The 24567-nt window shown below is 67.4% G+C and overlaps 6 protein-coding genes across 6 annotated transcripts; 3 read left to right on the top strand and 3 right to left on the bottom strand.

The window, feature by feature from the left end:
* Positions 1–1430: 1430 nt before the first annotated feature.
* On the top strand, positions 1431–5604 carry CHLNCDRAFT_50260 (hypothetical protein; the record flags this gene model as incomplete). Its single annotated transcript, XM_005850812.1, has 14 exons — positions 1431–1571; positions 1779–1990; positions 2208–2360; positions 2519–2787; positions 3027–3165; positions 3302–3402; positions 3513–3599; positions 3799–3875; positions 4071–4189; positions 4387–4481; positions 4647–4744; positions 4888–5040; positions 5228–5330; positions 5549–5604. The coding sequence occupies 14 exons, from the start codon at positions 1431–1433 to the stop codon at positions 5602–5604; spliced, it is 1803 nt and encodes a 600-aa protein (XP_005850874.1).
* A 525-nt stretch (positions 5605–6129) lies between these two features.
* CHLNCDRAFT_140518 (hypothetical protein) lies at positions 6130–7540 on the bottom strand (the record flags this gene model as incomplete). Its single annotated transcript, XM_005850529.1, has 5 exons — positions 6130–6231; positions 6330–6428; positions 6527–6808; positions 6954–7075; positions 7180–7540. The coding sequence occupies 5 exons, from the start codon at positions 7538–7540 to the stop codon at positions 6130–6132; spliced, it is 966 nt and encodes a 321-aa protein (XP_005850591.1).
* Positions 7541–7890: 350 nt separating this feature from the next.
* On the bottom strand, positions 7891–12560 carry CHLNCDRAFT_56876 (hypothetical protein; the record flags this gene model as incomplete). Its single annotated transcript, XM_005850528.1, has 14 exons — positions 7891–8252; positions 8407–8673; positions 8819–9014; positions 9233–9441; positions 9601–9772; positions 9962–10103; positions 10349–10448; positions 10642–10787; positions 10905–11019; positions 11148–11388; positions 11517–11624; positions 11764–11863; positions 11978–12278; positions 12404–12560. The coding sequence occupies 14 exons, from the start codon at positions 12558–12560 to the stop codon at positions 7891–7893; spliced, it is 2616 nt and encodes an 871-aa protein (XP_005850590.1).
* Positions 12561–13125: 565 nt separating this feature from the next.
* On the top strand, positions 13126–20257 carry CHLNCDRAFT_140516 (hypothetical protein; the record flags this gene model as incomplete). The annotated part of the gene is made up of 18 exons (XM_005850811.1): positions 13126–13246; positions 13365–14049; positions 14507–14909; positions 15024–15129; positions 15459–15530; positions 15674–16105; positions 16261–16586; positions 16739–16846; positions 17015–17327; positions 17627–17763; positions 17872–18070; positions 18207–18505; positions 18685–18869; positions 19055–19172; positions 19354–19495; positions 19661–19761; positions 19797–19838; positions 20045–20257. 18 exons carry the CDS (start codon positions 13126–13128, stop codon positions 20255–20257), a joined length of 4002 nt encoding a protein of 1333 aa, XP_005850873.1.
* Positions 20258–20785: 528 nt separating this feature from the next.
* Positions 20786–22373, top strand: CHLNCDRAFT_140515 (hypothetical protein; the record flags this gene model as incomplete). The annotated part of the gene is made up of 6 exons (XM_005850810.1): positions 20786–20792; positions 20982–21184; positions 21335–21499; positions 21621–21812; positions 21952–22155; positions 22254–22373. 6 exons carry the CDS (start codon positions 20786–20788, stop codon positions 22371–22373), a joined length of 891 nt encoding a protein of 296 aa, XP_005850872.1.
* A 325-nt stretch (positions 22374–22698) lies between these two features.
* Positions 22699–24410, bottom strand: CHLNCDRAFT_140514 (hypothetical protein; the record flags this gene model as incomplete). The annotated part of the gene is made up of 6 exons (XM_005850527.1): positions 22699–22862; positions 22998–23046; positions 23149–23433; positions 23670–23738; positions 24011–24058; positions 24279–24410. The coding sequence occupies 6 exons, from the start codon at positions 24408–24410 to the stop codon at positions 22699–22701; spliced, it is 747 nt and encodes a 248-aa protein (XP_005850589.1).
* Between the last annotated feature and the right edge of the window lie 157 nt (positions 24411–24567).

Genomic DNA, 24567 nt, shown 5'->3' with positions numbered 1-24567 from the left:
AGGAATGCCCGGTTGCCCCAGGTAGTGCCTGGGCTGTCATAGTGAATCAACACAGTAGCATTCTCCGGAAGCACGATGGGCAGCGTGAATTGCTGCCAGTCTGCAGGGCTGAGCTGGATGTTGCCTGCAACCAGGCTAGCGGGCAGGGCGCTCCTTACACGAGCGGCGGCGGCAGCGGAGGCAACCTCGCGGCCCTGCTTCATGCCTTTCCCCTGCCCCTCCTGCTCACCTAGGAGCGAAATTTCGGTCGCTCCATCCTCCAAAGCCTGCAGGAGCTCGGTGCCACTAAGGGCACTTGCACGAAGAGCCGCCGCCGCCCGAGCGGGGGCCGCTGCCGCACACAGGAGCAGCACGCATGCTGCTGCCCAGGCAAGCAGGCTCCCGACCCTCATGTCTCCCTCGGCCCCAGCAGGCGCACGAGGGAGAACACTAGTACGTCCTGCATGCCATACTGCTTTCAAGTGCTGATTGATGTGCTGGAAGGTTGTCAGTCCGGCACGGGTGGGCTGGTAGGATTGGGCGCCACGCTGACGTCATCACCGAACGGTCCCGACAGGGGGTGCAAGCTGGCAAGCCAACCCCATATAAGGGTGGATGCCTCCTCCCTATCAATGCTGGCCCATGTACACTCTATGTTCAGCATCGAGCATCATGGCCTGGTCCACTCTCCACTCCTGGTGCGCCGGTCACCGCCGTCAACGGTGGTGGCCGCCGGGCTTCGCCGCGGTGCCGCTACGCCGGAAGGGTCCAGGCTGGTGGGCACCTCTGTTCATTACGATGCCCCTGAATCCAGGCGCCTGGGGCGTCAAAGGCAGCTGCGCAGCGCTGAACAGTGCTATTGTTGCCGCCGTGGCGGAGCAGGTGGAAAGCCAGGCAGAGCACGCCAGCCAAACGGCACCATCGCGGCTTCAGAGCACCCTGTCCACACGCACTGTGCACCTAGATCCAAGTCCCTGTCCCCTGGCCTGCGGCCGTCCAGACGGGCCTCCTCGAATTGAAACAAGGGGGGCTTGTGCTGCCTGTTGCCCACCTCCTTGTTCGTTTCATCCACACCACCAACAGTGTAGCAGGCACTTCCAGCAACCCTCTCGCCGCGCCCTTCGCCTCGGCGGTTTGGGGTTGGCGGGCCTCGCTCCAATCGGCTGCACCCGACTCACTAGCGGTCATGGCTGGCGGCAGGGCCGTGCAGCGGCACTGACAGCGCCGGCTGTGCGGTGGCAGGCCAACAGTGCCAGAGAGCAACAGCTCCTGCAGTGTGTGTGGCTTGGCTCGCAGCCCGCCTGCTTGTGTCGCGGGGCGTGACGGCCGTTTGCTGTGATCAAGGCCAGCCGGCACGTCGAACTGGTGCATGGACCAGCGGCCGGCACGGCAGCCCACGAGCGACCCGGCGGCGGCAGCAGCAGTAGCGGCGGCGCAGCGTCACCAGCAGCATGATCATCACCACCTCGGACGAGTGGACCGCCCTGTATCGGTCCATCTGCGAGGACAGTAAACGCAGCGATGACAAGCACGTGTTCATCTATGCCTGCTCCTCCGATGCAGACTCGGTCTGCGCGCTGCGCATCCTAGAGGTGCGGCGCGGGCTCGACCGCAGCCCCTGCAGCTGCAGCAGCACGGCTTGTGCCGCCCAACTGGTCGGCTGTTGCAGGCCACTTTAACAGCAGCTGCTTCCAGTGCACTGCGCGTACGTGCTGCCGCTGCAGCGCCGGCCCACGTGCCTGCCCGCCGACTTGCTCCCTGCCGCGCCCGGCCGCCGTGCCCTGCTGCCCCGCCTGCAGGGGATATTCAAGTGTGACCGCGTGACGCATGGCTGGATGGCGGTCAGCCGGTACGACGAAATTGAGGAGGACTTCAAGAGGTACTACACAGAGGGGGAGAGCGCGCTGCGCACAACCATCCTGATCAACTGCGGCGCGGCAGAGGACGTGCGTGCGCTGCTGCACCTGGACCAGCGCGAGAATGTGCGGGTGGTCATCATCGACTCGCACAGGTGCGCGCCGGGAGCGTGTGGATGGGCGGCAGGCATGGAGGGGGGGTTGGCCCGCGGCGAGCTGCCTCCGCGGCCTGCACATGCGTGCACTGCGCTTGTGGCTGCCTGCTGCTGCTGCTGCTGTTTGGGGATTGCTTGGCAGGCATGAGTCAGGATGCAGCTGTGGGAGGGCTGTAGCAAAGGGAGCCTTCCGCCCCGCCCGTGGGCTGCCCCGCAGGCCCATCTGCCACCTGAACAACCTGGACTCTGAGGAGGATGGCATCATCGTGTTCCTGGATGAAACCGAGGGCACCTCCAAGGCAGACCTGCCGCCCTTTGAGTACCCAGAGGGTAGCGACAGCGACGACGAGAACGACCCGCCCGCCAAGCAGTGAGCCCGCGCCTGCTGTGCTGCTGCTGCCATGCCCACACAGCGCGCCGCGCCAACCTGCGGGCAGCGGCCTGGGCGCAAGGAGAGAGCGCGGCCGCATGCCAGCGGTGGGACCATGCCCTGTGTTGAGATGTGCTGCCTCGTGCCTGCCCCCGCAGGCGGCGGCTCAGCTTGCCCAGCAGCAGCGGCGGGGAGGAGGGCGGCGGCGGCGAGGGCAGCCGCGCCAGCCCGCGCCAGCAGCGGCGCAAGGAGCGGGAGCAGCGAGAGGCGTTTCGGGAGCAGTATTATGCGCAGGGTGTGAGCTACGGCAAGCCCGCGGCCTGCCTCATGTTTGACCTGGCATACCAGCTGAACCATGAGAATGCCCACATGCTGTGGCTGGCGCTGGTGGGCCTCACCGACCACCTAGTGCACAACCGCATCTCAGGTGCGCGGGCAGCCAGGCGGCAAGCCTCACGGTGCTGCCGCCTGGGGTGGGGCTGGCCGAGGGGAGGGTGGCAGCTGCTGTGCGTGCAGCGGTACCGCGCTGGGCTGCAGGCTGCAGCAGCGTGGGCGGGCACGCTCCCTCCCTCCTCCCAGTCCCCGTTCACTGCCTCGTTTCCACCAGCCCCCGTTCCCACTCACCTTGAGTTTCATCTGTTTCCGTTCTTTTTCGGTTCCCTTCAGCCGACAAGTACCTGGAGTACTACCTCCACTACGAGACCTACGTCAGCAGCAACGGCCACCTGGACGTGCCTGCTGAGCGGGAGGTGGCAGACGGGGAGGGCGTGACGGTGCTGAACAACCAGATCACCTGCCGCATCCTGTGAGCCGCCTGCTGCACCGGCCCGGCCTGCCATGAAGCTGTGCTTGCCGGGCGCGCCTGCGCCTGCCGACGGATGCAGCGGTGTCGCGCTGGCCGTTCCTCACGCTCCCGAGCCGCCTCCGCCGCGTGCCTGCAGGCCACAAGACGACTACCGCTTTGGGCTGCTGTGGGAGTGGAACCTGTATGAGGCCATGATGAACAGCCCCTATGTCGCCTCCCGCCTGCAAACCTACACAGGTGCGGCCCTGCCTGGGGCGGCGAGCCTCCTGGTGTGCCGCACAGGCTGCTGCTGGGCTGGGTGCCAGCTGGTTCCATGTTGCGCCTGCCTGCCACCTGCCTGGCTGCAGAGAAGGGGCGCACCCTGCTGGAGCTGCTGCTAGCCAAGCTGGGCATCCCGTTGGAAGAGGCGCAGCGCAGCTTCGCGGGGGAAGGATGTGAGCCGCTGATGCCGCCGCCCACCTCGGCATCAGCCAAGCAGCGCTCTGTCGCAGCTGCACAGCTGTGTGTTGCGTTCTTGTGGAGCCATGTCAGCTTGGTGCCTACACACCTCTGGGCTGCACTCGTTGTTTCCGCTGTGACTGATGTCGTGCCCCCTCTTGCGCCCTCTGGCCTGGCCCCCACCTGGCAACGCAGACGACATGGCACCACGGTACCGCCATAGCTTACAGGACAAGCTGGAGCTGCATGCACCCGCCTTCCGCATGTCTGACGTCACCTTCAAGTCCTTCCAGCTGCAGGCATGCATGCGGCGGCCTGCCGCCAGTCGCGCCTGCTGGCCGCGCTTTGTTGTGGCACGGCATGCCCTGCGGGGTTTGCTTTTGTTGCTGGTTTTACCTGCCCTCCCTTCCCCCCGGGTGCTGCTGCTGCTGGCTGACCCACCCCCCGGCGTGTTCTGCCGTCTGCAGGATGGGCTGAAGCGGTGCGTCCATGCCGTTGACCTGGTGCACGCGGTGACGGCGCTGCTAGAGTGCGGGTCCCGCAAGGGGCCCGTCACAAACTTTGGGGACCACGTGGACAAGTTCTGGTGAGGGCTGGGTGGGCGGCCGGCAAACACGGCAGCCGGCGGAGCCTGCGTCTGCACACGTCAGCTGCAGCTGCCTGGTCCTGGCACACCCCGGCTCGCCTGCTGGCTGCTGGCTGGGCTGCTGGGGTTGGGAGCCGTGGCCCTTGTGCTATTGGCCTGGATCTTACTCTTACTTGTGCCGCTGTTGTGCCCCGCAGGCGTGCGTACCACGCTCTGAGCTGGGGATCAGACGCTGGGGAGCTTCGGCGGGGGCTGGACCTGGCCAAGAAGGTGCAGCAGGCGCTCATCAGCGGTGAGGCGTGTGGTCAGCCGTGAATGTGGGGAGTGGGTGCAGGGGAGCGGTCACCCTGGGGTGGCGGATGGTAGCCTGCCCAGGCGGTGATGAGCCAGCACGCCAACCAGTCCCCGACCCACACACCCCTGCCCCCGCCCCGCCCGTGTGCGTGCGCGTGCGCAGATGGCGGCGCGGTCATTGTACAGCGGCACTACCACAACTTCAAGCAGTTCCGCATCTTTGACCTGTCAGACCACAAGATGAACAACCAGCACCTCATCGTGAGCACCCGCACGCGCAGCCAGGCCGGGGATGCGGGGTGGCGGCGTGGACTCAGGCATCCGGCCGCGCCGAGGCCCCGCCGCCTCTGCCGTCACCTGCGCCCTCCCTGCCCTCCTCCTCTCGCCCGCCCGCCCGCCTGCAGGGCCACCCCATGGCGCTGCAGCGCCTGGCCGCTTTCTTCCAGGACCAGTACTTCCAGTCGAGCGGCCACCGCAAGCCCGTCATGCTCATCGGGCCGCGGTCTGCGGAAGGGCGGTGCCTGGTGATCGGCTACGAGGCCACGCAGCGCATGCGGGTGGGTGGCGGGGCGCTTGGGGGAGGGCGCATCGGGCCCTCGGGCGACGGAAGTGCGGTGGCAGCGGCGCCCCCGCATCTGCGGCGCCGTCTGGCGAGCACGGGTGCAGGCCCTGCCTGTGGTGCGTCAAGCCCACCCACCTTCTCGCCCGTCCTCTGCTCCCCCGGCCCCTGCCGCGCTCCCGCAGGGCAACAAGCTGGGCACGGCGTTCATTGAGGCCACAGAGCGGGTGGGGGCTCAGGCCTGGCACGACCTCTTTGACACCTGCATCTTCGAGATAGCGCACAGCGGTGGGTGTGGGCGTGCGGGGAGCCGTGGCTGCTGGCCAGGGGGTGGGGAAGACCGTGGCAAGCGGTGCTGATGCCCGCGGCCGCGGCTGGCTGGCGGGCAGAAGGCTGTGCACAGTCGGCGGCCTTGCTCTGGCCTGGGTGCCCAGGTTGTAGGTGTGCTAAACCTGCGGCCCCAGCCCGCCCACCAGCCTGCACCCTGGCCCCCTCCCTGCCTCCAGACGTGGCGCGCTTCAAGGAGGAGCTGCTGCGGCTGGCCAATGCCCTGCTGGCATGAGGTGGCGCCAGGTGGCTGGCCAGGGGGCGCGGTGGATGCAGCAGCCAACCGGGGCACTGTCCGGCACGCAGCGCTCCATGGCCCCCACCTCAGCCCCCCAACCTGCTCGTGACGCAGCAGGCGCAGCAGCATCAGTACCCCGCACTGCCAGCAGTTTTTCCAAATAGCTGGCGCGGGGCTAGGAGTGCAGGCCTCTTTGCCCGGCCTGCTGTGCTGTCGACCCTCACCTCCTGCTCCCGAGTCTAGCTTATGAGAGCTGCACAGCACTGGCTGACACCAATCATAGTCTCTCAGTGTCCAACCCAACTGCGCCTGCTCTCTCGTCTGACGCTTCCCGGTGCTGAAAGCTCCGCTGTGAGCTTCCCCATTCTCTCACTCCCTTCCCCTATCACCTTCTCCTGCGCCGCCCCATGCATTCGTGCGGTGCTGTAAAGAATTACAGATCAGGTGCCAGCGGGCAGGGCAGGCAAGGGCAAGCGGTGTGCTGTTGTTTGTTGTTCCAGGGAAGGGGCTACAGCCGCCAGGCTACAGCAGCCCTCTTCGGCGCTCCGCCAGCAGCTGTTCTAGCTCCTCATCAATCTCCTCCTCTTCATCCCCTGATCCCTCCAACTCTTCAATGCCGCCGCCCTGCAAGCGGTGAGTGCGTGGCACCAAACCAGGTGCTCCAGCTGATTGAGAACAACTGATTGTTGTCCGGCTGGCCTGGTGGCTGGCTGGGCGCCCACCTGCTCCCACAGCTCCCGCTGCTCCTCCTTGCTAAGCCCCATGCGCCCGCGCCAAAAGGGGCGCAGCGCCGCATGCTCCGCCCCGCCATCCACGCCCAGCTGCAGGCAGGTGAGCAGGCACAAAGCGCCTCAGCAAGCGCAGCAGGCAGGGCAGCGATCATAAAACAGGGCAGCAGCAAGCATCCAGCTCCACACACCTCTACCGCCAGCAGCGCATCCAGAAAGGACTCTGCGTTGCCGGCATTGACACCGCCAAACCAGTCGCCGTCGCAGGGGTGCACGGCTCCGTAGCACACCACATTGCCCGCATACTTGTGCCCCCCGATGTGGGATGTGGCATACACAGCCACATGCTCCTCCAGGCCGCGGGCACGCACCAGGCGGTGCAGCGACGCGGCCAGCGGCGGCCCTAGCTGGCCGCAGCGCGCGTCGCGGGCGGCGTGGCAGCACACAAACAGCGACAGGTCGTGCGTCGCGGCCTGCAGGAGGGCACACGCCATGAGGCGCTGCTGGGTGCAATGTCCAAACGGCCCAATGTCCAAAGGCGCGAGCAGAGCCTGCAATACGCCCAGCCGTGCAACAGGCCTGCAAACTGATGGGAGGCGGCGGCAGCCATTGGCCCACCATGCATGCGGTGAGCGCCCTTCGGTCGCTCGCCCTCATCGGCAGCTTGTTGGGTTCGTCTGCGGTTGCCAGCGCCACCGCCAGCCCAACCTGCTCCACGGGGAGGCCGTCAAACTGCAGCCCTGCAAGCAGGCAGGCAGCCAGCCGCGTCCTTTCAGGCAGTTGGAGATGAGGGGGCAGCGGTAGGAGCAAGGCCAGGCGCCACGAGCACCAAGGTGGTGCACACCTGCCGGGAAGGCAAGGAGGTTGCAGGCGCCGGGCGGCGGGCCCTCGTCCCGCCTCGCCACCTCCTCAAATGCGGTGATCTTCACTTTTCCAATGACATCACCCCGTCTTGCAACCTCCCTGAAGGCCTCAACAACGGCGGGCTCCCGCTCTACCAGCTGCGGCCACCAGGCGCCGGGCACCCCGGGCGCCCGCACCGCGTCAACCGGGCGGGGCAACTGCAGCAGTATGTGCTGGTCGTACGGGCCGCTTACAGTGCCTGGCTTCGCTGCTGCTAACTCTTCCGCTGCTGCTGCGCAGCAAGACAGCGCCCGCAAGGCGCTCGCTTGGAGGAGAGGTCTTGCTGCACACGCCTGCAGCATGTCTGGAAGCTCTGGCACCTCTGGATGGTCCGATGCAGATTGTGTATTTGCATTTGCCCTCAGGAGAGGACTCAGCGGCCGTACATCGCCGTCCCGCCGTTGGCGGTGCCCAAATGGCAGGGCTGCATTTCAGCAGCAATCAGCTCTCATTATTACAGCTGGTATCGAGTCCCGAAGAATCAGAACAATTGACAGTTAGTTTGAGAATAGCAGGGGCTGGCGGGTAAGAAGAAATAGGGCGGGGTCGAAAGAATAATTTGGGACTGAGCCGCGGCAGCGCGTTTGTTTGCTGCCGCTACTGGAAACAATTGTGGGTGTGAACCGAGCTGGGTGCCTGCCTGCCGCAGGGGCTACTGCTTCTCGTCGTCGGCCGCGGCCGCCACCGCCGCCACGCCCGCCTCCTCTGCGTCGCTGCTGCCGCTGACCATGGCATCCCAGGGCACGGGGCAGTCCACGGAGCCGTCCGGGGCGCACCCATCCTCATCTGGGTCCAGCTCGGAGCTGGCCAGCACGCTGACCATGTCGTTCACCATGGAATACACGCCGGCCTCCACATCAGCATCCGCCGCCGCGCCGCGCTGCGCCACCACCACCGCCGCCGCCGCGGAGCGCGCTCCCGGCGCCTCGCCGCCCTCGTCCACGCTGTCCAGGGTGCCGCCGCTGCTGAGGGTGGAGATGATGGAGGAGAGCAGGCCGCTGCCCAGGGGGGCCTCTGCAGCGGCAGGCGGAGGGGCGCAGACGTCGCAGACCGGCATGAGCCGCCGCTGGAGCAAGCCTGCCGCTGGCCACCATTCACCCACCCCCTCTCACTCACACTGACACACACCCGCACAACCACCCTTGCCGCGGTCGCTCAGCCCACCCACCCGGCAGCGGCTCGTCTCGTGAGATGGGATCGTCTGTGAACGCGGGCGACTTGGCTTGGTCAAACCTGAACACCGAGGCGGCCTCAGACGAGTCCTTGCCCTCGCCGGCCGCACGCACAGCCAGCTCGGCGGCAAAGGAGCCCATCTCGGCGCGCAGCACGCCCGCCAGGCCCTTGATCGCGCGGTCGGGCACCCCCAGCCCCCGCGCCAGCTGGCTGCCCACCACCAGCCCCGCCTCCGCCTCGGCAATCACCACGTCGGTGGCGCCTGCAGGGAGGCAGCGGGTCGGGTGGGGCGCAGGGTGGGGCAGCGAGGGGCAGGGAGGGGCAGCAGCGCCGGCAGGCGCCGCGACCCGAGCCCAAACGCACGGGCACCTCCCCGCACGCCACACCCAGCCAGCCAGCGCACACACGCGCGCGCCCCGGCGGGCGGCGGCGCTCGCCTGCTTCCTTGAGGGAGGCCGCGTGCGCCATGTCCAGCGCGCGCACATAGATGGGCACCCCAGGGTACGCCTCCCGCAGCGCCTCCACAGCTGACACCGCTTTCTGCCGAGCCGTGTAGCCCACAGCGACCGCGCGAGGCTTGTCGATGCCCGCCGCGTGCAGCACCTGCGTCGCACGATGCGGCGGGGCCAGGCATTCAGGCGGGGCTCCGCGGCATGACTGGCAGCGCAGAGCCACGCCGTGGCGCAGTTCGCCAGGGCTAGGACTGGCTGGCCGCAGATGCATGCACCTCTGCGAGCAGGACCGGTCGCTGCCCGCCAACGCGCACCACACCACACCACACCACACGCGTGCGCACGCCCGCCACCCCACCCCTCCCCCACCTTCTTGCGCGTGCCGTCCCCAAACAGCACGTTGAACCCCGCCTCCTGCGCCGCCTGCACACGCCCCACGTTGTTGTCAAAGGCCACGTACGGCAGGGGGCGGCCCAGGGCGGGGCTCTCCAGCATGTTGGCCACAGTCTGGCCCACGCCGCCAAAGCCGCAAATCACCACTGGCTCCTCCTGGTTGTACCCCTCGCTGCTGTACAGGGCTGCAGGCGGGGCACGCGGGGCCACACGGGGGGCCAGCACAGGCACACGCGTGAGGCGGAGGCAGCAGCAGGGGGCTTGGGCGCGCGGCGCGGCGCGGGGCGGCGCGGCGCGCTCCAGCTGGCTGCGCGCTGGCGGCCGGACGCGGCCGGCGTGCTCACCCTCCCCGCCTGGCGCCGTCAGCTTGGCGGCAAAGGTCTTGCCGACCTCTGTCAGCAGCGGGGTGAGGGCCATGGACAACACCACCACGATGATGAGCAGGCGGTTGAGCTCTGCGGGCAGCACGTTGAGCTGGTTGGCCAGCGCCAGCAGCACAAAGGCAAACTCGCCGCCCTGCGGAGGGAGAAGTGGTGGAGGCGTGAGGGGTGGGGGATGGGAGGCAGGGGGCAGAGTTGGTGGCTGAGGAGTGAAGTGATGGTGCCGGGCGAGCACGGTGGCCCGGGGGACGGCAGGTGGAAGCGGGGCAGCATGGGCAAGCTATCGGGGCTTGTGGCGGGCGCGGCAGGCCGCCCCGGTACGCACCTGGCTGAGGATGAAGCCGGTGCGCACACTCTCGGCGCGGGTCAGCCCGAACATGGGCCCCAGCGCCGATATGACAGAGATCTTGAGCGCCAGCAGGCCGCTCAGCAGCGCCAGCGCCAGCGGCCACTCCTGCACCAGCAGCCTGCGGGGCGCGGGGTGGAGGGAGGGCAGGAAGGGTGTGCGACGTGGGCGGGCGTGGGCGCACAAAACAGCGGGGTGCAGGGCCTGCCGCTGCCGGCGTGCAAGGTGGGCCAGGGCTGCATGATGAGCAGGTGATCAGCAGGCCCTGCCGAGTACCCTCCCGCTCCAGCTTCTGGCCCCAGCTGTGCTGGCGAGCTCCGCTGCCGCTGGGCAAGGTTGCGAGCCAGGCCCAGCCGGCGTGCTCACCCCACGTCCAGCGAGGAGCCGGTGGTGACGAAGAACAGGCCCAGCAGGATTCCGCGGAAGGGCTGGATGTCTGCCTCCACCTGCGTCTTGAAGTTGGTCTCTGCGGCGCAGGCCAAGGTGAGGGAAGCGCGGACCAAGGCCAGGACAGGCAGAGGGGTGCGGTCAGCGAGGTGGGGGGTGGAAGGAGGGCACAGCAGGTGGTTGCGTGCCGCAGCCCTGCCGGCCGGAGTGTAGTGGACGGGGTGGGCTGGCAAGCGGAGCCCCGAAACGCCCCGCTCTCCCTGCCCTCTCACCCGACAGCAGCACGCCCGCCACAAAGGCGCCCAGCGTGTCCGAAAAGCCCATGCGCTGAGTCAGCAGCGACGCGCCCGTCACGCTCAGCAGGCACAGCGCGATGAAGGTCTCCTCGCTCCGCGCCTCGGCCACCAGCTCAAACACCCTGCACGCCCAAGAAGCAGGCGGGGTTGGCACCGGCCATCCATCCAGCCAGCCAACTGTCGGCTGCAAGCCGCCCGGGCAGCCAGCTGCCTCGAATACTGCTCGATGCCCGTCCCACCTGCGCATGAAGAGGCGGCCGCCCAGCAGCACAATGCCCAGGCCGCCCAGCGTCTTGAGCGCCGTGGGCCCCAGCTGCTGCAGCAGCGAAATGGTGTCTGCGCCCTCCAGCAGCGCTGCAAGCAGGCAGAGAGGGCACCACCAGCGGGCGTCAAGCACATGCGTGCGCCAGCGAGGCCCACGACTGCCACACTACAGCCCAGTGTCACATGGCGTCGTCGCCTCTGCCCCTGCAGCGCCTCACCCGAGTTGTTGCCCTCCACCAGCGGCAGCAGCACCAGGAAGGGCACGGTGGCAATGTCTTGCAGCAGCAGGATACCCAGCGTGGCCTGCCCAAACTTCGTGTCCAGCTCGCCCCGCTCGCGCAGCAGCTGGAGCACAAAGGCTGAGGAGGAGAGGGAGAGGGCGGCGCCGATGACAATCGCCTCGTCGACGGTGCGCAGCTCCGCCAGCGCGGGTGAGGCGTGCAGCACCTTCTCCAGAAACTGCAGCGCCAGGCGAGGGCAGGCAGAGAGGAGGCGCTGGGGAAGGGCAACAGGCGCGGGGAGGCCGCCATCCGCATGTGCAGGCACTTGTGGGGCGCAACACGCGTTGAGCTGCCTGCCCAGCTCACCTGTGAGAAGTAGGCGTCGCCGCCTGGTGGCAGGCCCAGCACCGTGAACGCCAGCGTGCAGATGATCATCTGCAGCGTGCCCATGCCAAAGGCAAACCGCGCCAGCGCCTGCACGCAGCGCAGCGGGCGCGCAGCGCATCCAGGGGGATCGGCGCCCCGCGAGGCGCATGCACCATGCAGGTACTCAACCCCTGGCTGGCTAGAACACACGACAGCGCAGCCCCAGCCGATGTGCCATGGCACCCACCCTCAGCCTGTCAATGGACAGCTCCAGGCCCATCTCAAACAGCAGGAACAGCACTCCCAGCTCCGACAGCTTCTCCACCTCCTCCAGGTTCCGAAACAGGCTGCGGGGCGGCAAGCAGGACAGGTAGGAGCAGCGCCGCTGAGGGTAAGCGTGCCCCGCTGCTCGTCGAGCCTCCAGCCGAGCACTCACGCCAGCCTACCGCCCTAGCACTCACCCCAGCTGCCCCAGCACCAGGCCCGCAAACAGGTAGCCCAGCACGGGCGACTGCTTGGCCGACTTGAACACAGGCACCACCAGCACGGTGGCAATCAGGAATGTGAGGAAGTCGGAGCCTAGGGAGACCAGCGGGTCGGCGGCAAACCCTGCCACAGCCTGCACCGCAACGGAGCGGCGACTGCCAGGCTGCGCAGGCACCCGCTGCGGTTGTGGCTGCTGCCACGCTGCTAGCCGCCGCTGCTGCGGCCGCGGCGGCAAGGCCAGCGCCCGCAAGCCAGACAGCGCACACGGCACCAGGCCTGCAGGTGAAACACGGCTAAGGACTTAGCGAGGGTCAGGGACATTGGATGCGACACAGCAGCTGCGACATGCGCATGTCTCTGTGTGCTGTGCTTACAACCCTGCGCGCCATTGCTGTGCGCACCTGCTCGCTGCTGCTGCTGCTGCTGCCGCCACTGGTGCTGCTGCCGCTGGGTCGGGGGTGCCGGCTGGTGCGACGCACCACCACCTAGGCGCGGCAGGCGGCCGCTCCTGGGTGCCAAAGAGCCCGCTACAGCGGGCTGGCTCGCAATGAAGGGCATTGCAACCGCCTGGCCAGCTTGTGGGTAGGAGCTTCTGTTTGGGCAGGCCAGGGGCCTAATGCGCCATCATACACAAGACCAAATGCCTCTGCCAGGTGGTCGAGCGCTGCCCGGCACGCTGCACAGAGCCTGGGTGCCGAGTGGGCCGCAGTGTCGACAAAACCTGGCCAGCCGCAGGCTCTGCGCACTGCAGGGATGTGGCAGCGATGCAGATGCACCGGGACAGCGTGCGTCCTGGCGCAATGCGCCTTGTTGCAGGGGACAGACATGTGGGTGAGGCTATCCTAGCTGGCAGTCCATTTTTCATGTTCCTTTTGTTCATGCCTGCTTTAGAGAGACGGTCTGGTCCGCTCCTGGTGCGTTAGACCTGGCCCCCTTCGTTTCGGCCCCCTTCCGACGGTGCCCTCTCACCACCGCGTGTCCAGTGCACAGAAAGACGCCTACGTTGGTTGCAGACCTTTGATCAGTCAAATAGACACGACGCTGACCACCGCCACACCACCACCGCCACTGCCGCCGGTTGGGGCCACCGCCGCCTGCCGCCGCCGCCTCCGAGCGCGTCGCGATGTGGACGGTGCCACAGCAGAGGGAGGACCCAGAGCAGCGGGTGGAGCAGCTGATGACGTTGTATGATCAGCAAATCCAGGACATTGAGGCCTGCTCAAGAAACACGCCCTACTGGGATGGTGGGTCGCGTTTTGGTCCGTCAGGGTTGCCTGCCTGCCTGCCTGCCTGTGTTTCTGAAGTTGGAGCACCGACCCCCCCTCACTTTTTACACCGCATCCCTGCACCCCGTGCCGGCAGGCTACTGTGGGCTGGTCAAGGTGCCAGACGAGGACTTGGTGCGGCGAGACGCCGCGCCACAAAACGTGCACCAGCCTGTGGTGCCATCTGCTGCCCAGCAGGCACCGCTGCAGCAGGGTGCGCTACAGCAGCAGGGCCAGCAGCAGAGACGAGGCCCGGCAACCGCGGGATCAGGCACAAGCGGCGGAGCCCGGACGCCGCCCTCGGCCTCCCCACGCAGCAGCCCCGGCGTGTCGCCGTTCAAGGCCGCCCCCGGCGCCGTGCCACGCCGCCAGCAGCCCGCAGTGGTGCTGGCGGAGCAAGCGGCGGCGCTCATCCACCAGCAGGGGCGGCTGCACGACGCTGAGGCGCTGCTGCATGCTGCGCTGGAGCGGTGTGCCACATCGGATACGGAACTGGCTGGGAGGGTTGTCGACCTATTGCTAGAAGTGGAGCGAGAGTTCCAGCAAACGCCCACCCACAGCCGCAACGGCAGCGAGGCAGAGCATGAGGACCACGGCGACTGGACGGCCATCAGTAGCAGTGACAGCGATGATCCTGCGGCACTGCTACGCCAGGCTGTGGAGGCGCTGGCGGGCGGCCAGGAGCGGAGCGCAGTGCAGCTGCTGCAGCGGGGCCTGTCGGCCTGCCCCCCAGATCTGCTGGAGCTGCGCCGCCGCATTGCCCTGTATCTAGAGCTGGTGGTGTGTAAGCGGCGCACTTGATGGGCTGTGCTCTGTGGTTGGCAGTGCTGGGGCAAGCCTGAGGAGCCACACCGCCGGTGCCAGGTGGGCGGCATCCCAAGGTGTTCATGACCGCGGTCAGCACCGCCTCTCGGCAATGCCCAGCGTGAGGGAGCCGCAAGCCAACGGTATGCGCTCTGTGGGACGCGGGCCGACCCGCTAGGTCTCCTCAGCCGAGCTTGCGGGACGGCGCTCAAGGGCGGCAGTGCTGCAGCAGGATCTCTGGTATTGTGGAGCTAGGAACAAGCTTGGTGAGCATTCGCGGTGGACGGTACCAGCCTTAGGGCGAGACGAGAGCCCAACGAGGGCTCTGGTCGCCCTGAATTACCGGTATTTAAGGACTGTGTGGTTCATAGAGACTGTCTGACCGGCGCTTCGCCCTGCCCGTCACTGTGACCGCCGGCCCGCCGCCGCCTGCAGGCACGGCGCCATTGTGGCCGGCGCCATGGGCAGGGACGGCGACAAGAAGGGCAGATGGTCGATCAAGTCGCTGCTGAATCCAGGCCTACGACACCGCAGCTTTCGCGATGCGCGCGGCGCCCGGGGGGCCAGCTTGGCGTCGCTGTCGCCTGAGCCAGAGTCCCCGGCACCGGCAGCGGCGCTGGGGGCCCCTGCCACGCCGCCCTCCACATCCCCAGGCGTGCAGCAGAGCAGCGATGCGGGGGACAGCGGGCAGGGATCCGCCGCCATTTCCGGCTCAGCAGCAGCGGCGGCTGCTGCCCACCCGCTGGCAGGGCGCAGCCTGGTGGTGCAGGTGCTGCAGGCGCGGCGGCTGCGGGCGGCAGATTCCAACGGCCTCAGCGACCCTTACTGCGTTGTAAAGGTGGGCTGCGCTGGACGGAAGCAATCGCACCTTGCGGTGCTGCCCTGCTGCGCTTCCCCTGCCCGCCAAAGCAGCACACATCACAGATGGCATGCGTGGCACCACCCCCTGCAGGTGGGCGAGCACAAGGCCAGCAGCAAGACGGAGCTGAAGACTCTGGAGCCGCGCTGGAACGAAACCATGTGCTTCAGCGCGGCCAACGTGGCCGAGGCGCTAGAGGGTGAGCCGGACGGGGCACCCAGCTAGCCATGCGATGCCCGCCCGCTGCTGGCCTGCTGGCTGCCGGACTGCTGGGGCACGCCTGCCAGCTGCGCCGCTATCCATGATCCCCCAGCAGGGCCTGCACCCCTTCCCAGCCTTGCCGCCTGCCCCCCCCCGCCGCGCCGCAAAACGCCGCCCCCTTGTTGCCTTCCGTGTGTTTGAATGGGACCTGGGGTTTGCCCAAGAATTCCTGGGGCAGTGCGGGGGTGCGGTTTGACAGCTTGGTGGCCAGCTTGGCGGGCCCCTCGCCGCCCCGCTGGCTGCCGTTGTACGGCTACGCGCGGGCAGGGGGCAAGGTGGATGCCGGGGAGATTCAGGTGGCGGCTTGTTTTGAGGCGGGCGGCGGCCAGGGCCATCAGGGTGAGCTGGGCGTGAGGGCAGGGCGGGTGGGGTGGCTGCTGCCTGCCGCTGAAGCCGCTGCTTGCAGCCAACCCGCTTCACGTTGGCCCCCCGAGTTTTGTCGTATACCTGGCCGACCACGCTCCAACTTCACGTGTGTGCAGACGGCGGCGCGCTGAGCACGCTGTGCTGCCCGCCTGGCACGCGCAAGCAGGTGCCCCAGGTGGTGCACAGCCAGCGCGGCATCTTGTATGAGGAACCGCTGATTGCCTGCCTGGCCGTCACACTAGATCGTGTGGAGGGGTTGGGCGCCCACCCCGCAGCAGCGGCGGCGGGCCAGGGGGCAAGCAGCACCAACGGCTTTTCGGATGCCGGCAGCCCGCTGGCACGTGGCAGCGCCAGCCCGCTGGCCCCCTGGCGCGGCGACAGCCCGGTGGCCGGCAGCGGCGGCAAGCTGCTGGGGCGCCTGTTCAACCGCAAGCACGGCGGCGGCGGCGGCGGCGGCGGCGGCGCTGCCCGCATCCTCACCAACTCCTCCTCCATGCGCAGCTCGGTCAGCGACGGCATGATTGCTGGGGAGGACCCGGGAGACGAGTGTGAGCGGGGAGGTTGATGCCCGCCACACCCGCCCAGCCCTGCCATGCCGTGCCTCCAGCCACTGCTGTGCGCCCTTGCTGCATGCATTCCCTGGCCCAGCCAGCCCTGACCCTCTGCCGTGCCCGCCGCTGTTTTGCACCTGTTGTTGGCGCAGACGGCGGCCTGGACTTTTATGAGCGGGAGGCGGGGATGGGCGGGGAGGCCGAGTACGGCCTGGGGGTGGAGGAGGATGAGGAGGTGCCCCAGGAGCTGCTGCAGGAGGATCCCGCCACGCCCCGCGGTACAGGGCGGGACAGCACCGACGAGGGCCAGCTGGCACGGTCGTCTGTGCTGGCGCGGCCCCCCACCTTTCTGTCGCGTGACGAGGGCCACCACGCCCTGTCTGGCATGCGCATGTACGTGCGCCTGGTGCTGGGCAGGCAGAAGCAGACGAGCTGGATCAAGAAGGAGCACGCCAACGGCGCCGCCAACTGGCACCAGGTCAGCGGGGGCGCTAGGGGCAGAGTCTGCCGTGCAATGGCATGCCGGCGGCCCGAAACAGCTGCTGTCTCTGGGGCGGCGAGTTGACTTGTACTTAATTGCTGCTGCTGCACCGCTGCCCCGACCTCCTCGCCTCCCCCAATGCTGCGCAGACGTTTGTGTTTGCGACGCCGCTGCCGCTGCGCGACCGCCAGCTGCGGGTGGAGCTGTACCGCACCAGCAGCAGTACACAGCGGGGCAGGCTGATCAGCATAGCGCACGTGAGTGGTTTCAGCAGAAAGGGTTGGTGTGTGTTGGGCTCTCAAGCCTGCGCGCATGATGCTCCCTTGTGCAGCTGTGTGGGCATTCCCCACACCGCAGTGTGGCCTGCCTGCTGGTTTGTTGCCAGCAAGCCCCATCGCCTGCCCACCCTCTGCGCCCGCCCGCAGGTGTGGGTGCACGCCCTGGTGCCGCCAGCGCTGGCCCAGAACCAGGAGACGTGCAGGCAGAGCACTGTGGAGCTGGAGAGCGTGCTCAAGCACCAGCCAGGCGGCCGCGTGCTGCTGCGCTCCACGCTCGTGGACACAGACCTGCGGCGCTGCATGTACCAGGCCCCTTTCCTGGACGGCGAGGAGCCGGAGGAGCAGCAGCAGCATGCGGCGGCGGAGGGGGCCGGCGGCGCGGGCAGGCGCGTGCAGCGGCTGGAGAGCCTGACTCTGGAGTATAGCAACCGGGAGCTGAAGAAGAAGGTGATGCACTCAGGTAGGCGCCGCAGGCACGGCACGGCAGCTGGTGTTGTTTGGTGGTGGTGCATGCGCGAAGGTAGGCGCACCCGGCGCTGATGTTGTTCATGGTGGGAGGTGTAGGTGGGGTGGGTGGGGTGCATGGGGAGGCGGGAAAGCAGGGCAGCGCAGGAGATTGTGCCGCCATGGTGCTTTGTGCTGGGCACGTGCCTTCAGCCGTTTGCAGGAAGGGCGCTGGGGCGCTGGGAGGCCGGGAGGCACTGTGCAGGCAGCTGCCCAGCCAGGCTGCCCCGTGTGCCTCGCTCTCCCTCCCTGCAGAGCAAAGCTTCAAGACGTGGGAGGACAGCCACCGGCACCGGGCCAAGGCGGCGCTGAAGGGCTACGCCACGGCTGGCGCTGAGCTGGCGCAGTACGGCTGGCAGCGCATCTCGCGGTACATGTCGTCAGACCAGGAGGTGGGGCGCCCGCGGGGCCGAGCTTGGCGGGGGAAGGTGGGGCTGCTGCTGGCACTACCGCTGTGTACGCGCACACCTGCTGCATGACTGCTGCCTCCCCGCCTGCAGGTCCCCACGGGAGATGCGGCAGCCGCGCCTGGCGGCGCGCCTGCCCTGGCCCCCGGCCCGCCCAAGCTGCCCGAGCCCGTCGGCACCCTGCAGCTGACTGTGCACAGCATCTCGCTGCCCGCCGCCAGCAACTCAGACTGCTACTTTGTGCTCAAGTGCGGGCCGCACTGGGGGCGCAGCAAGCAGCTGGCTATGGGAGGTGGGCAACCCGCCCGCGCAGCGCATTGCTCCCACCGCCCCGCTCCGCTCACTTACCTCTCGTCGTGTCTGCGGTGCTCGGGTGCAGCCCGCCAGCCGCCTGTTCAAGCTGTGCTGTGGCGGCCTTTCTGCTGCAGGGCGCACGTCTGTGGAGTGCGGGTGGCAGCTGTCCCTGCCGGTGCTGGACCCATCACACATCCTCACCATAGCCCTGTTCCAGCCCTCCCGCGGCCTGAAGGCCACCGAGCGGCTGCGCCCCGGCTTCCTGCCACCCGCCGCCGGCGTGGTGGTGGTGGGCAAGCTGCGGGTGCGGCTGTCGTGCCTGCGCCCCAACACCCCGCTCTCAGCCGACCTGGTGCTGCTGGGGGAGCGGGCGCGGGGCGCACACGAGGCGGGCACGGTCAAGCTGTCGCTCGAGACCAGCTACCCCAGCCCGGTGGGTGGCTGGCTGGCGGGCCGTGTGTGTGTGTGCGTGTGTGTGGATGTATGGTGGTGTGGATGGCGGGGCATTGGGTGACGTGGCGACGGGAGGAGCTCCCACGCCGGCCGGCCGGCCAGCCAGCCAGGAAGGCAGCTCACGCCGTGCTGCCCGCCTACCCCGCCGCTGGCGTGCAGCTGGCTCTGTTCAAGGGGTATGCCGCCCCGCGCCTGCCCCGCGCCGCCTATGCTCACGGCGTGGACGCTAAGGCTCACCAGGCTGTGATGGCGCGGGAGTGCCGCCGCATCGTGCTGCGCTGGCTGGACGGAGCCAACCCATCCATCGGCTCGGCAGAGGCGCTGACGGTGCTGGATGCGGAGAGGTGGGGCGGGCTGGGCCGGGCCAGGGCTGCTGGCTGCCAGGCAGCTGCTGCGTGCCGCGCCATGCCGGGCGTGTGACAGCCGGGATGGGCAGCACACGCGCGCGCGCCGGTGCACTGCTGCGTGCAACCCCAGCGGACGCCCAGGCACGCCGACACCGGCCCCTCCCCGCCCTGCGTGCCTGCAGGGAGGTGTTTGCCATGAGCCGGGCGCGGGTCAACTACCGGCGCATCCGCATGGCGCTGGTGGGGCTGCGCCGCGTGCAGCGCAAGTTCGAGGCCATCAAGGCGAGGGCGCAGGGGCCCGTGAAGCGCCTGCCCGCCTGCCCGCCTGCCTGCCTGCCGTTACAAAGAGGGGATGCTGGCCGCGCGCAGCTGGCGGGAGCCTGGAGAGCAATGCGGGGTGTTGCCTTGGGGCCTCCCCCTGTTCTCTGACACCGCCTCCCCATCGGTCCGATCTGGGTCCCCCCTGCTCCCGCGCCTGCAGACGTGGCAGGAGCCGTGGGAGAGCGTGGCGGCGATGGCGGCCATTGTGGTGCTGTGCTTTGCGCCGCGCGTGGCGGTGCCCCTGGTGCTGGCCTGGGTGGTGGCCGGCACGCTGGCGGTGCAGCCCGAGTTTGAAGGCGCGCGTGCATGGGCCCCCTGGGCTGGCTGCTGGCGTGCCGCGGCTGAAGGGTGCATGCCACCCCCCACCACCCCCGCGTGTTCCTCTGCTTGCGCCCCTTGCGCCCCATTCGCCCACACGCGCCCCCTGCTGCCTGCCTGCCTGCCTGCCTGCCCGTGCCTGGCCGCAGAGGGTGCGCTGCGCATGGAGCAGGACCCTCCCGACATCGAGCCCGAGAATGAGAGCCTGGAGACGACCACGGTCAACCCGCTGGTCAACCTGAGGGCCAAGGTGGACAGGCTGACGCGCATGGGGCTGCGGTGCAGAACGTGCTGGACGACGTGGCCTCCGCGATGGAGCGCGCTGGGGTGAGGAGCGGGCTGTGCCGGGGGCGGGACTGGGGCCGGGGCCGCAGCAGCGGGTAGGGGGCTGGGCTGGCCTTCGGAGTTGCGGGAGCAGGGCGCTCGTCGGGCGCTGGGCTGAGATGTGACAGTTAAAGTCTGGGGCGGCGCTGCAGTAGCGGGCGGGCTGCATGCTGGCTGAACCCCTCTCCCCCTGCCATGCGCTTCTGCAGGCGCTGCTGTCCTGGCAGGACCCGTCGGCCACGCTGGGCGTGCTGGGCGTGCTGACCGCTGTGGCCCTCCTCATCTTCTTCCTGGGCCTCTCCACGGTGGTGGCCTTTGCCCTCTGCTTCGTCATCCGCCCGCCCGCGCTGCGCACGCCCACCCCGCCCCTGCCCGCCGTCGTCTTTGGCAAGCTGCCCACACGGGGCGACCGCATCGTGTGAGGCCCTCCCCGGTGGCCGATTTTAACGCACCCTTCATCTTGCTTTATCATGTTGCCCATGATGGTATCTGGCTCCTCTGCACTTCCTTTGTATTGCTGACTGGCCATCCGAGGCCAGGCACCAAACGGACATATCCTCCCTCTGTTTCCCTCTTGTTGCGCAGTTTTGACCGTTGCCATATTTCTCGGCTAACAATGCAACATCATATGTTTCTTACCTGATCGAAGCCCATCAGTGGCAGTTCTTTTCAGGATTCATCGTCCTTGTGATGAACACATTGCCCCCCGTCGCCGCCATGTCAAGGCGGGCCGCCAAGTGGCATTGCGCACAGCAGCACATTGGTGGAAGGATCTTTCATCCGAGCTCTGCTCCTCATCGTTACAGCTGCATTTCCTGTCTTCCAGGGCCTCCGCGCCGCGCTCTGCTGCCAGCCGACGCAATGGCCGAGTCTTGTTCAACAGCGGCGGTGCCGCTCGAGGACCTGGTTCCAGGTACTGATGCTTGCCGTTGTGCGACCACATTTGTGCCATGCCAAGTGCGCTAGCTGCGCGACCATGTTGGCCTGCCTTCCTGTCTGCCCCAGAGGAGGCCAGGGGATTCCATTGTCTGTTCCTACAACGCTTGGAGCGCAGCACGGGAGGACAGGTGCCTAAAAGCTACTGCCGGCGGCGGCAGCAGGCGGCGGCCACACACACACTCTCGCTCCCCACCCGTCTCCTCGCAGGCGATGCAGAGTCGGTGGACACGCGGTGGGGCCCCCTGACGGTGACGGTGTGCGGCGAGCGCGGGCGCACGCCCTGCCTGACGCTTCACGACGTCGGGCTCAACCACCGCTCCTGCTTTCAGAGCCTGCTGCTGGCCGCCGGCCCCAAGTCGCTGCTCAGCAAAAACTTCTGCTTCTATCACGTGGATGCCCCCGGCTGCCAGGTGGGTGCTTAGCCACGGTGCTAGGTGCCGGCAGCCTGTGTGTCCGCCACCAATGCATCGCCACGCTCGTTGCTGCTTGGCGGGCTGTGCGAGCAACCAGCGGGGCACGGCTGGGAGCCCCCACCTCGCCTTGCCCGTCCCCTGGTGCAGGCCGCAGAGGCGGAGACGCCCGCCTCCTTCCTGCCGCTCACATTGGGCAAGCTGGTGCAGGCGCTGGCAGATGTGGTGCGCCACTTCAAGCTGCGCGAGGTGCTAGGCATGGGGGTGGGGGTGGGCGCCTATTTGCTCACCCAGCTGGCGGCTGAAAACCCATCGGTGAGCAGGGGGCGCTGGGGACAGCTCAACAGAGGAGCTCTACTCCCTGCGCACTACACGCTTGTTTGGTTGTTTGGCCTGCTCTTCTGTTGTTACTGGTGCCTCCCACCCTGCCCTGCAGCTGTTCTGCGGCCTCATCCTGGTGTCGCCGTGCTGCCAGCGTCCGGGGTGGTGGGAGTGGGCGTGGGGCCAGGTGGCCTGCCGCCAGCTGTCCTACCAGGGCTGGGGCCCCAGCGTCAAAAAGTACTTTGTGCAGCGCCTGTTTGGGGAGCTCATGCAGCAGGCGCTGGGCGGGGAGTCGGACCTGCTGCAGGTGGGCGCCGCGCTGGAGGGCTGGGCCAGCAGGCGGGGCTCGGGCAGCCTGCGATCGCACTCCCCTGGAGCTGAGCGGCATGTGTGCACGCGCTCTGTGCCCTCCACACAACCCCGTGCCTGTGCCCTTGCTGCCGCAGGCCTTCCGCCGCGAGTGTGAGCAGCTGCCGCCGCTGGCCGTGTGCCACTACCTGCGGGCCGCTCTGACGCGGCCCAGCATCAGCCACCTGGTGCCCTCCATCCGCTGCCGCCTGCTGCTGCTGTTTGGCGGCGAGGCGCTGCACAAGGAGGACTGCGTGGAGCTGGCCACGCGGGCCAGCAAGGACCGCTTTGCCTTGCTGGAGGTGCCACAGGCAAGCTGGCGGGCGCTGGCTGGAGGGGCGGCCCTGCGGTGCTGGCTGCGAGTCGCTTGCGCACTAACGCTGCAGGCTGTCCTGTGCAGGCCGGCGTGTTTGCGAACGAGGAACGGCCGCAAGAGCTGGTGGGCATGATTGAGTCGTTCCTGGTGGCGCTGCAGTTGGAAGGCTACGGGTTGGGCCCAGGCCTGGTGGTGGGCGAGTGACGCAGCTCTGCTTGCGCATTTTGTGCTTTTGCTGTTCGTGCAGTTTAACTGCAATGACTTATATTCTTCAGGGACAAACATTTAGGTTCATTTACATCTCAATGGATTCAAGTTTCAACAGGCGGTGGTGCTGTGTGTGTGTGTGGTGGTGGTATTAGGGCTACAGAGGGGCTAGTACTCGCAATGAAATGGGGCAAATGAAATGGGGCAGGCTGAGTTTTGGTCGTGTGCCAAGTGCAAATATATCCAAAGGAGCTTTCTGACGTAATGTTCTTGCTTTGACAAACTGCTATCATGCCATACTCAGCTTGGGGAGAACCATGGCTCACTTCTCGTCCACAAACTTGCCGCTTCCCTCGTTCACAGCTGCGAACAGGGTGAAGGCGATGAAGCCCAGCAGCAGCGGCTCAGTCTGGCTCAGAGGCAGGCCAGTCTCGATGCCGATCTGGCCGAGGATGCCCTGGCCGGTGATTGCCTCGCCAATCAGGGCTTCACAACAAAACGGGAGGGGAGACAGGCAGGCAGGCAAGTGAGCATGGGGGTCCTCCATCGCCATTGCTTGCAGCAATAGCAGTGCAGGTCGCACACGCCCGGCTGCCTGCCGCGCTGCCGCCCGCAACATACCGGCAGCAAAGCCCAGCTGTGCCACGCGGCCCACAAAGAGCTCGTTCTCCTGCAGGCAAGGTGGGGGAAGCATATGTGAGTGGAAGCAGTGCCCCTGGCGGCCCGGCTGCCACGGCACGGCTTTTATTCAGCCGCTGCCAACAGGACTCACCTTGGAGAAACCGAAGCTCGATACGCCCAGGAAACGCTTGGGCTCCAGCAGGGAGATGCGGGGGTCCTGCAGCGGGCCCTTTGGGCGCTCCTCCAGCTCCGCCTCGTCGGGCACAAACTTGCCCTTGGCGGGCAGGAATGCAGCCAGCAAGTTGAAAGCAATCACTGCCAGAATCTCGAACTCGACATCAAAAATCGACTCTTTGAACTCGTATCCCAGCTGGGCCAAGGGTCCGCTGCCCGTCAGCACCTCGCCAATCAGGGCGGACGCCACCCCCAGCATGGCCTGCAGGAAAGGCAGCAGTGAGATTTGAGGCGAGGAACGTGCTGCCATGGAGGCAGGTGGTCGGTGAAGGGAGAGTGCATCAGGACTGGGCGCACGCACTCACCATACGGCCAACAAACAGCTCCTGCAAGTGGCAACAAAAAGGGGCTCACATCGCATGCACGAGCAAAGGGGCCAGGACACTTGCACGGACGACGCTGCCGCCAGTTGCAGGCAAATGCCACTCAGTGACTCACATTGGACTTGGTAAAACCAAGAGCGATGGTGGGCTTAGCAAAGCCCAGGTCAGCCTGGAACTGTGTGGCCTGAACCGTGGGGGTGGGGAGCAGCGGGGGGCGTGAGCACACATGAACGGCGACACGGCGGCGGCGGCGGCGGCGATGGTAGTGCCCCAGCCCGAGAAAGTAGTGAGAGAGGTCCAGCCGGCTGCAGCCAGCGGCTTCCTAGAGGCTGCCAGAACGCTCTCAAGGCAAGAGGACCATGCAGACTGGCCCGGAGAGACCCTCCCACTGTTCAGCCCGCGGCGCCAGCGCCATGTGCCCCCCAGGCCCAGCAAACCCAGCCTGCCCGGCCTCACCTTGATGTCTTTACCCGCAACCAGCACCTTGGCTCCAGCTGGTGCGTCCTGCACACCAAAACACCGTCGCGATCAGTAAAAACAGCCTGGGGATGCACAACGTCACCAGCCCCACCACAGTTTCCTAGGTCCCCGCCACACAAACGGCGTATCGAGCCACAATCATGTGGATGAAGCCACGAAAGACTGGCGCAGAGTGGTTTGCCACCCCCCCATGGATGATGCATCCCACAACCCTTCAATTCCACAGACACCTCCGCAGAATCACCTTAACGGTCTTGGTCTTGGCAAAAAGCGCCTGCAACTTCACCGCGGCACGGGCAGCGGAGCGGGAGGCGCGCTGGGGCAGGGGCAGGCGGGTGCCGGCGGCAAAGCCACTCCGGGTCATGGACGACTGCATTTCTAGGTGGCTGGCTGGGTGTGGAGAGTTTGCGAAGAGTGTCAGATCTGTGGGAGGGATGTGAGAATGTGTGTGTGGTAGGAGTGCAGGCCGCGCAGCATTTTATGCATGCAGACGGCGGGTGGAAAGAGCGGGATGGTGTGCATGTGTACTACAG

The sequence above is a fragment of the Chlorella variabilis genome (assembly GCF_000147415.1).
Source record: "Chlorella variabilis unplaced genomic scaffold CHLNCscaffold_3, whole genome shotgun sequence".
Classification (NCBI taxonomy): Eukaryota; Viridiplantae; Chlorophyta; class Trebouxiophyceae; order Chlorellales; family Chlorellaceae; genus Chlorella; species Chlorella variabilis.
The sequence above is the reverse complement of the archived record's forward strand: the minus strand, read 5'-3'. Positions and strand labels throughout refer to the sequence as shown.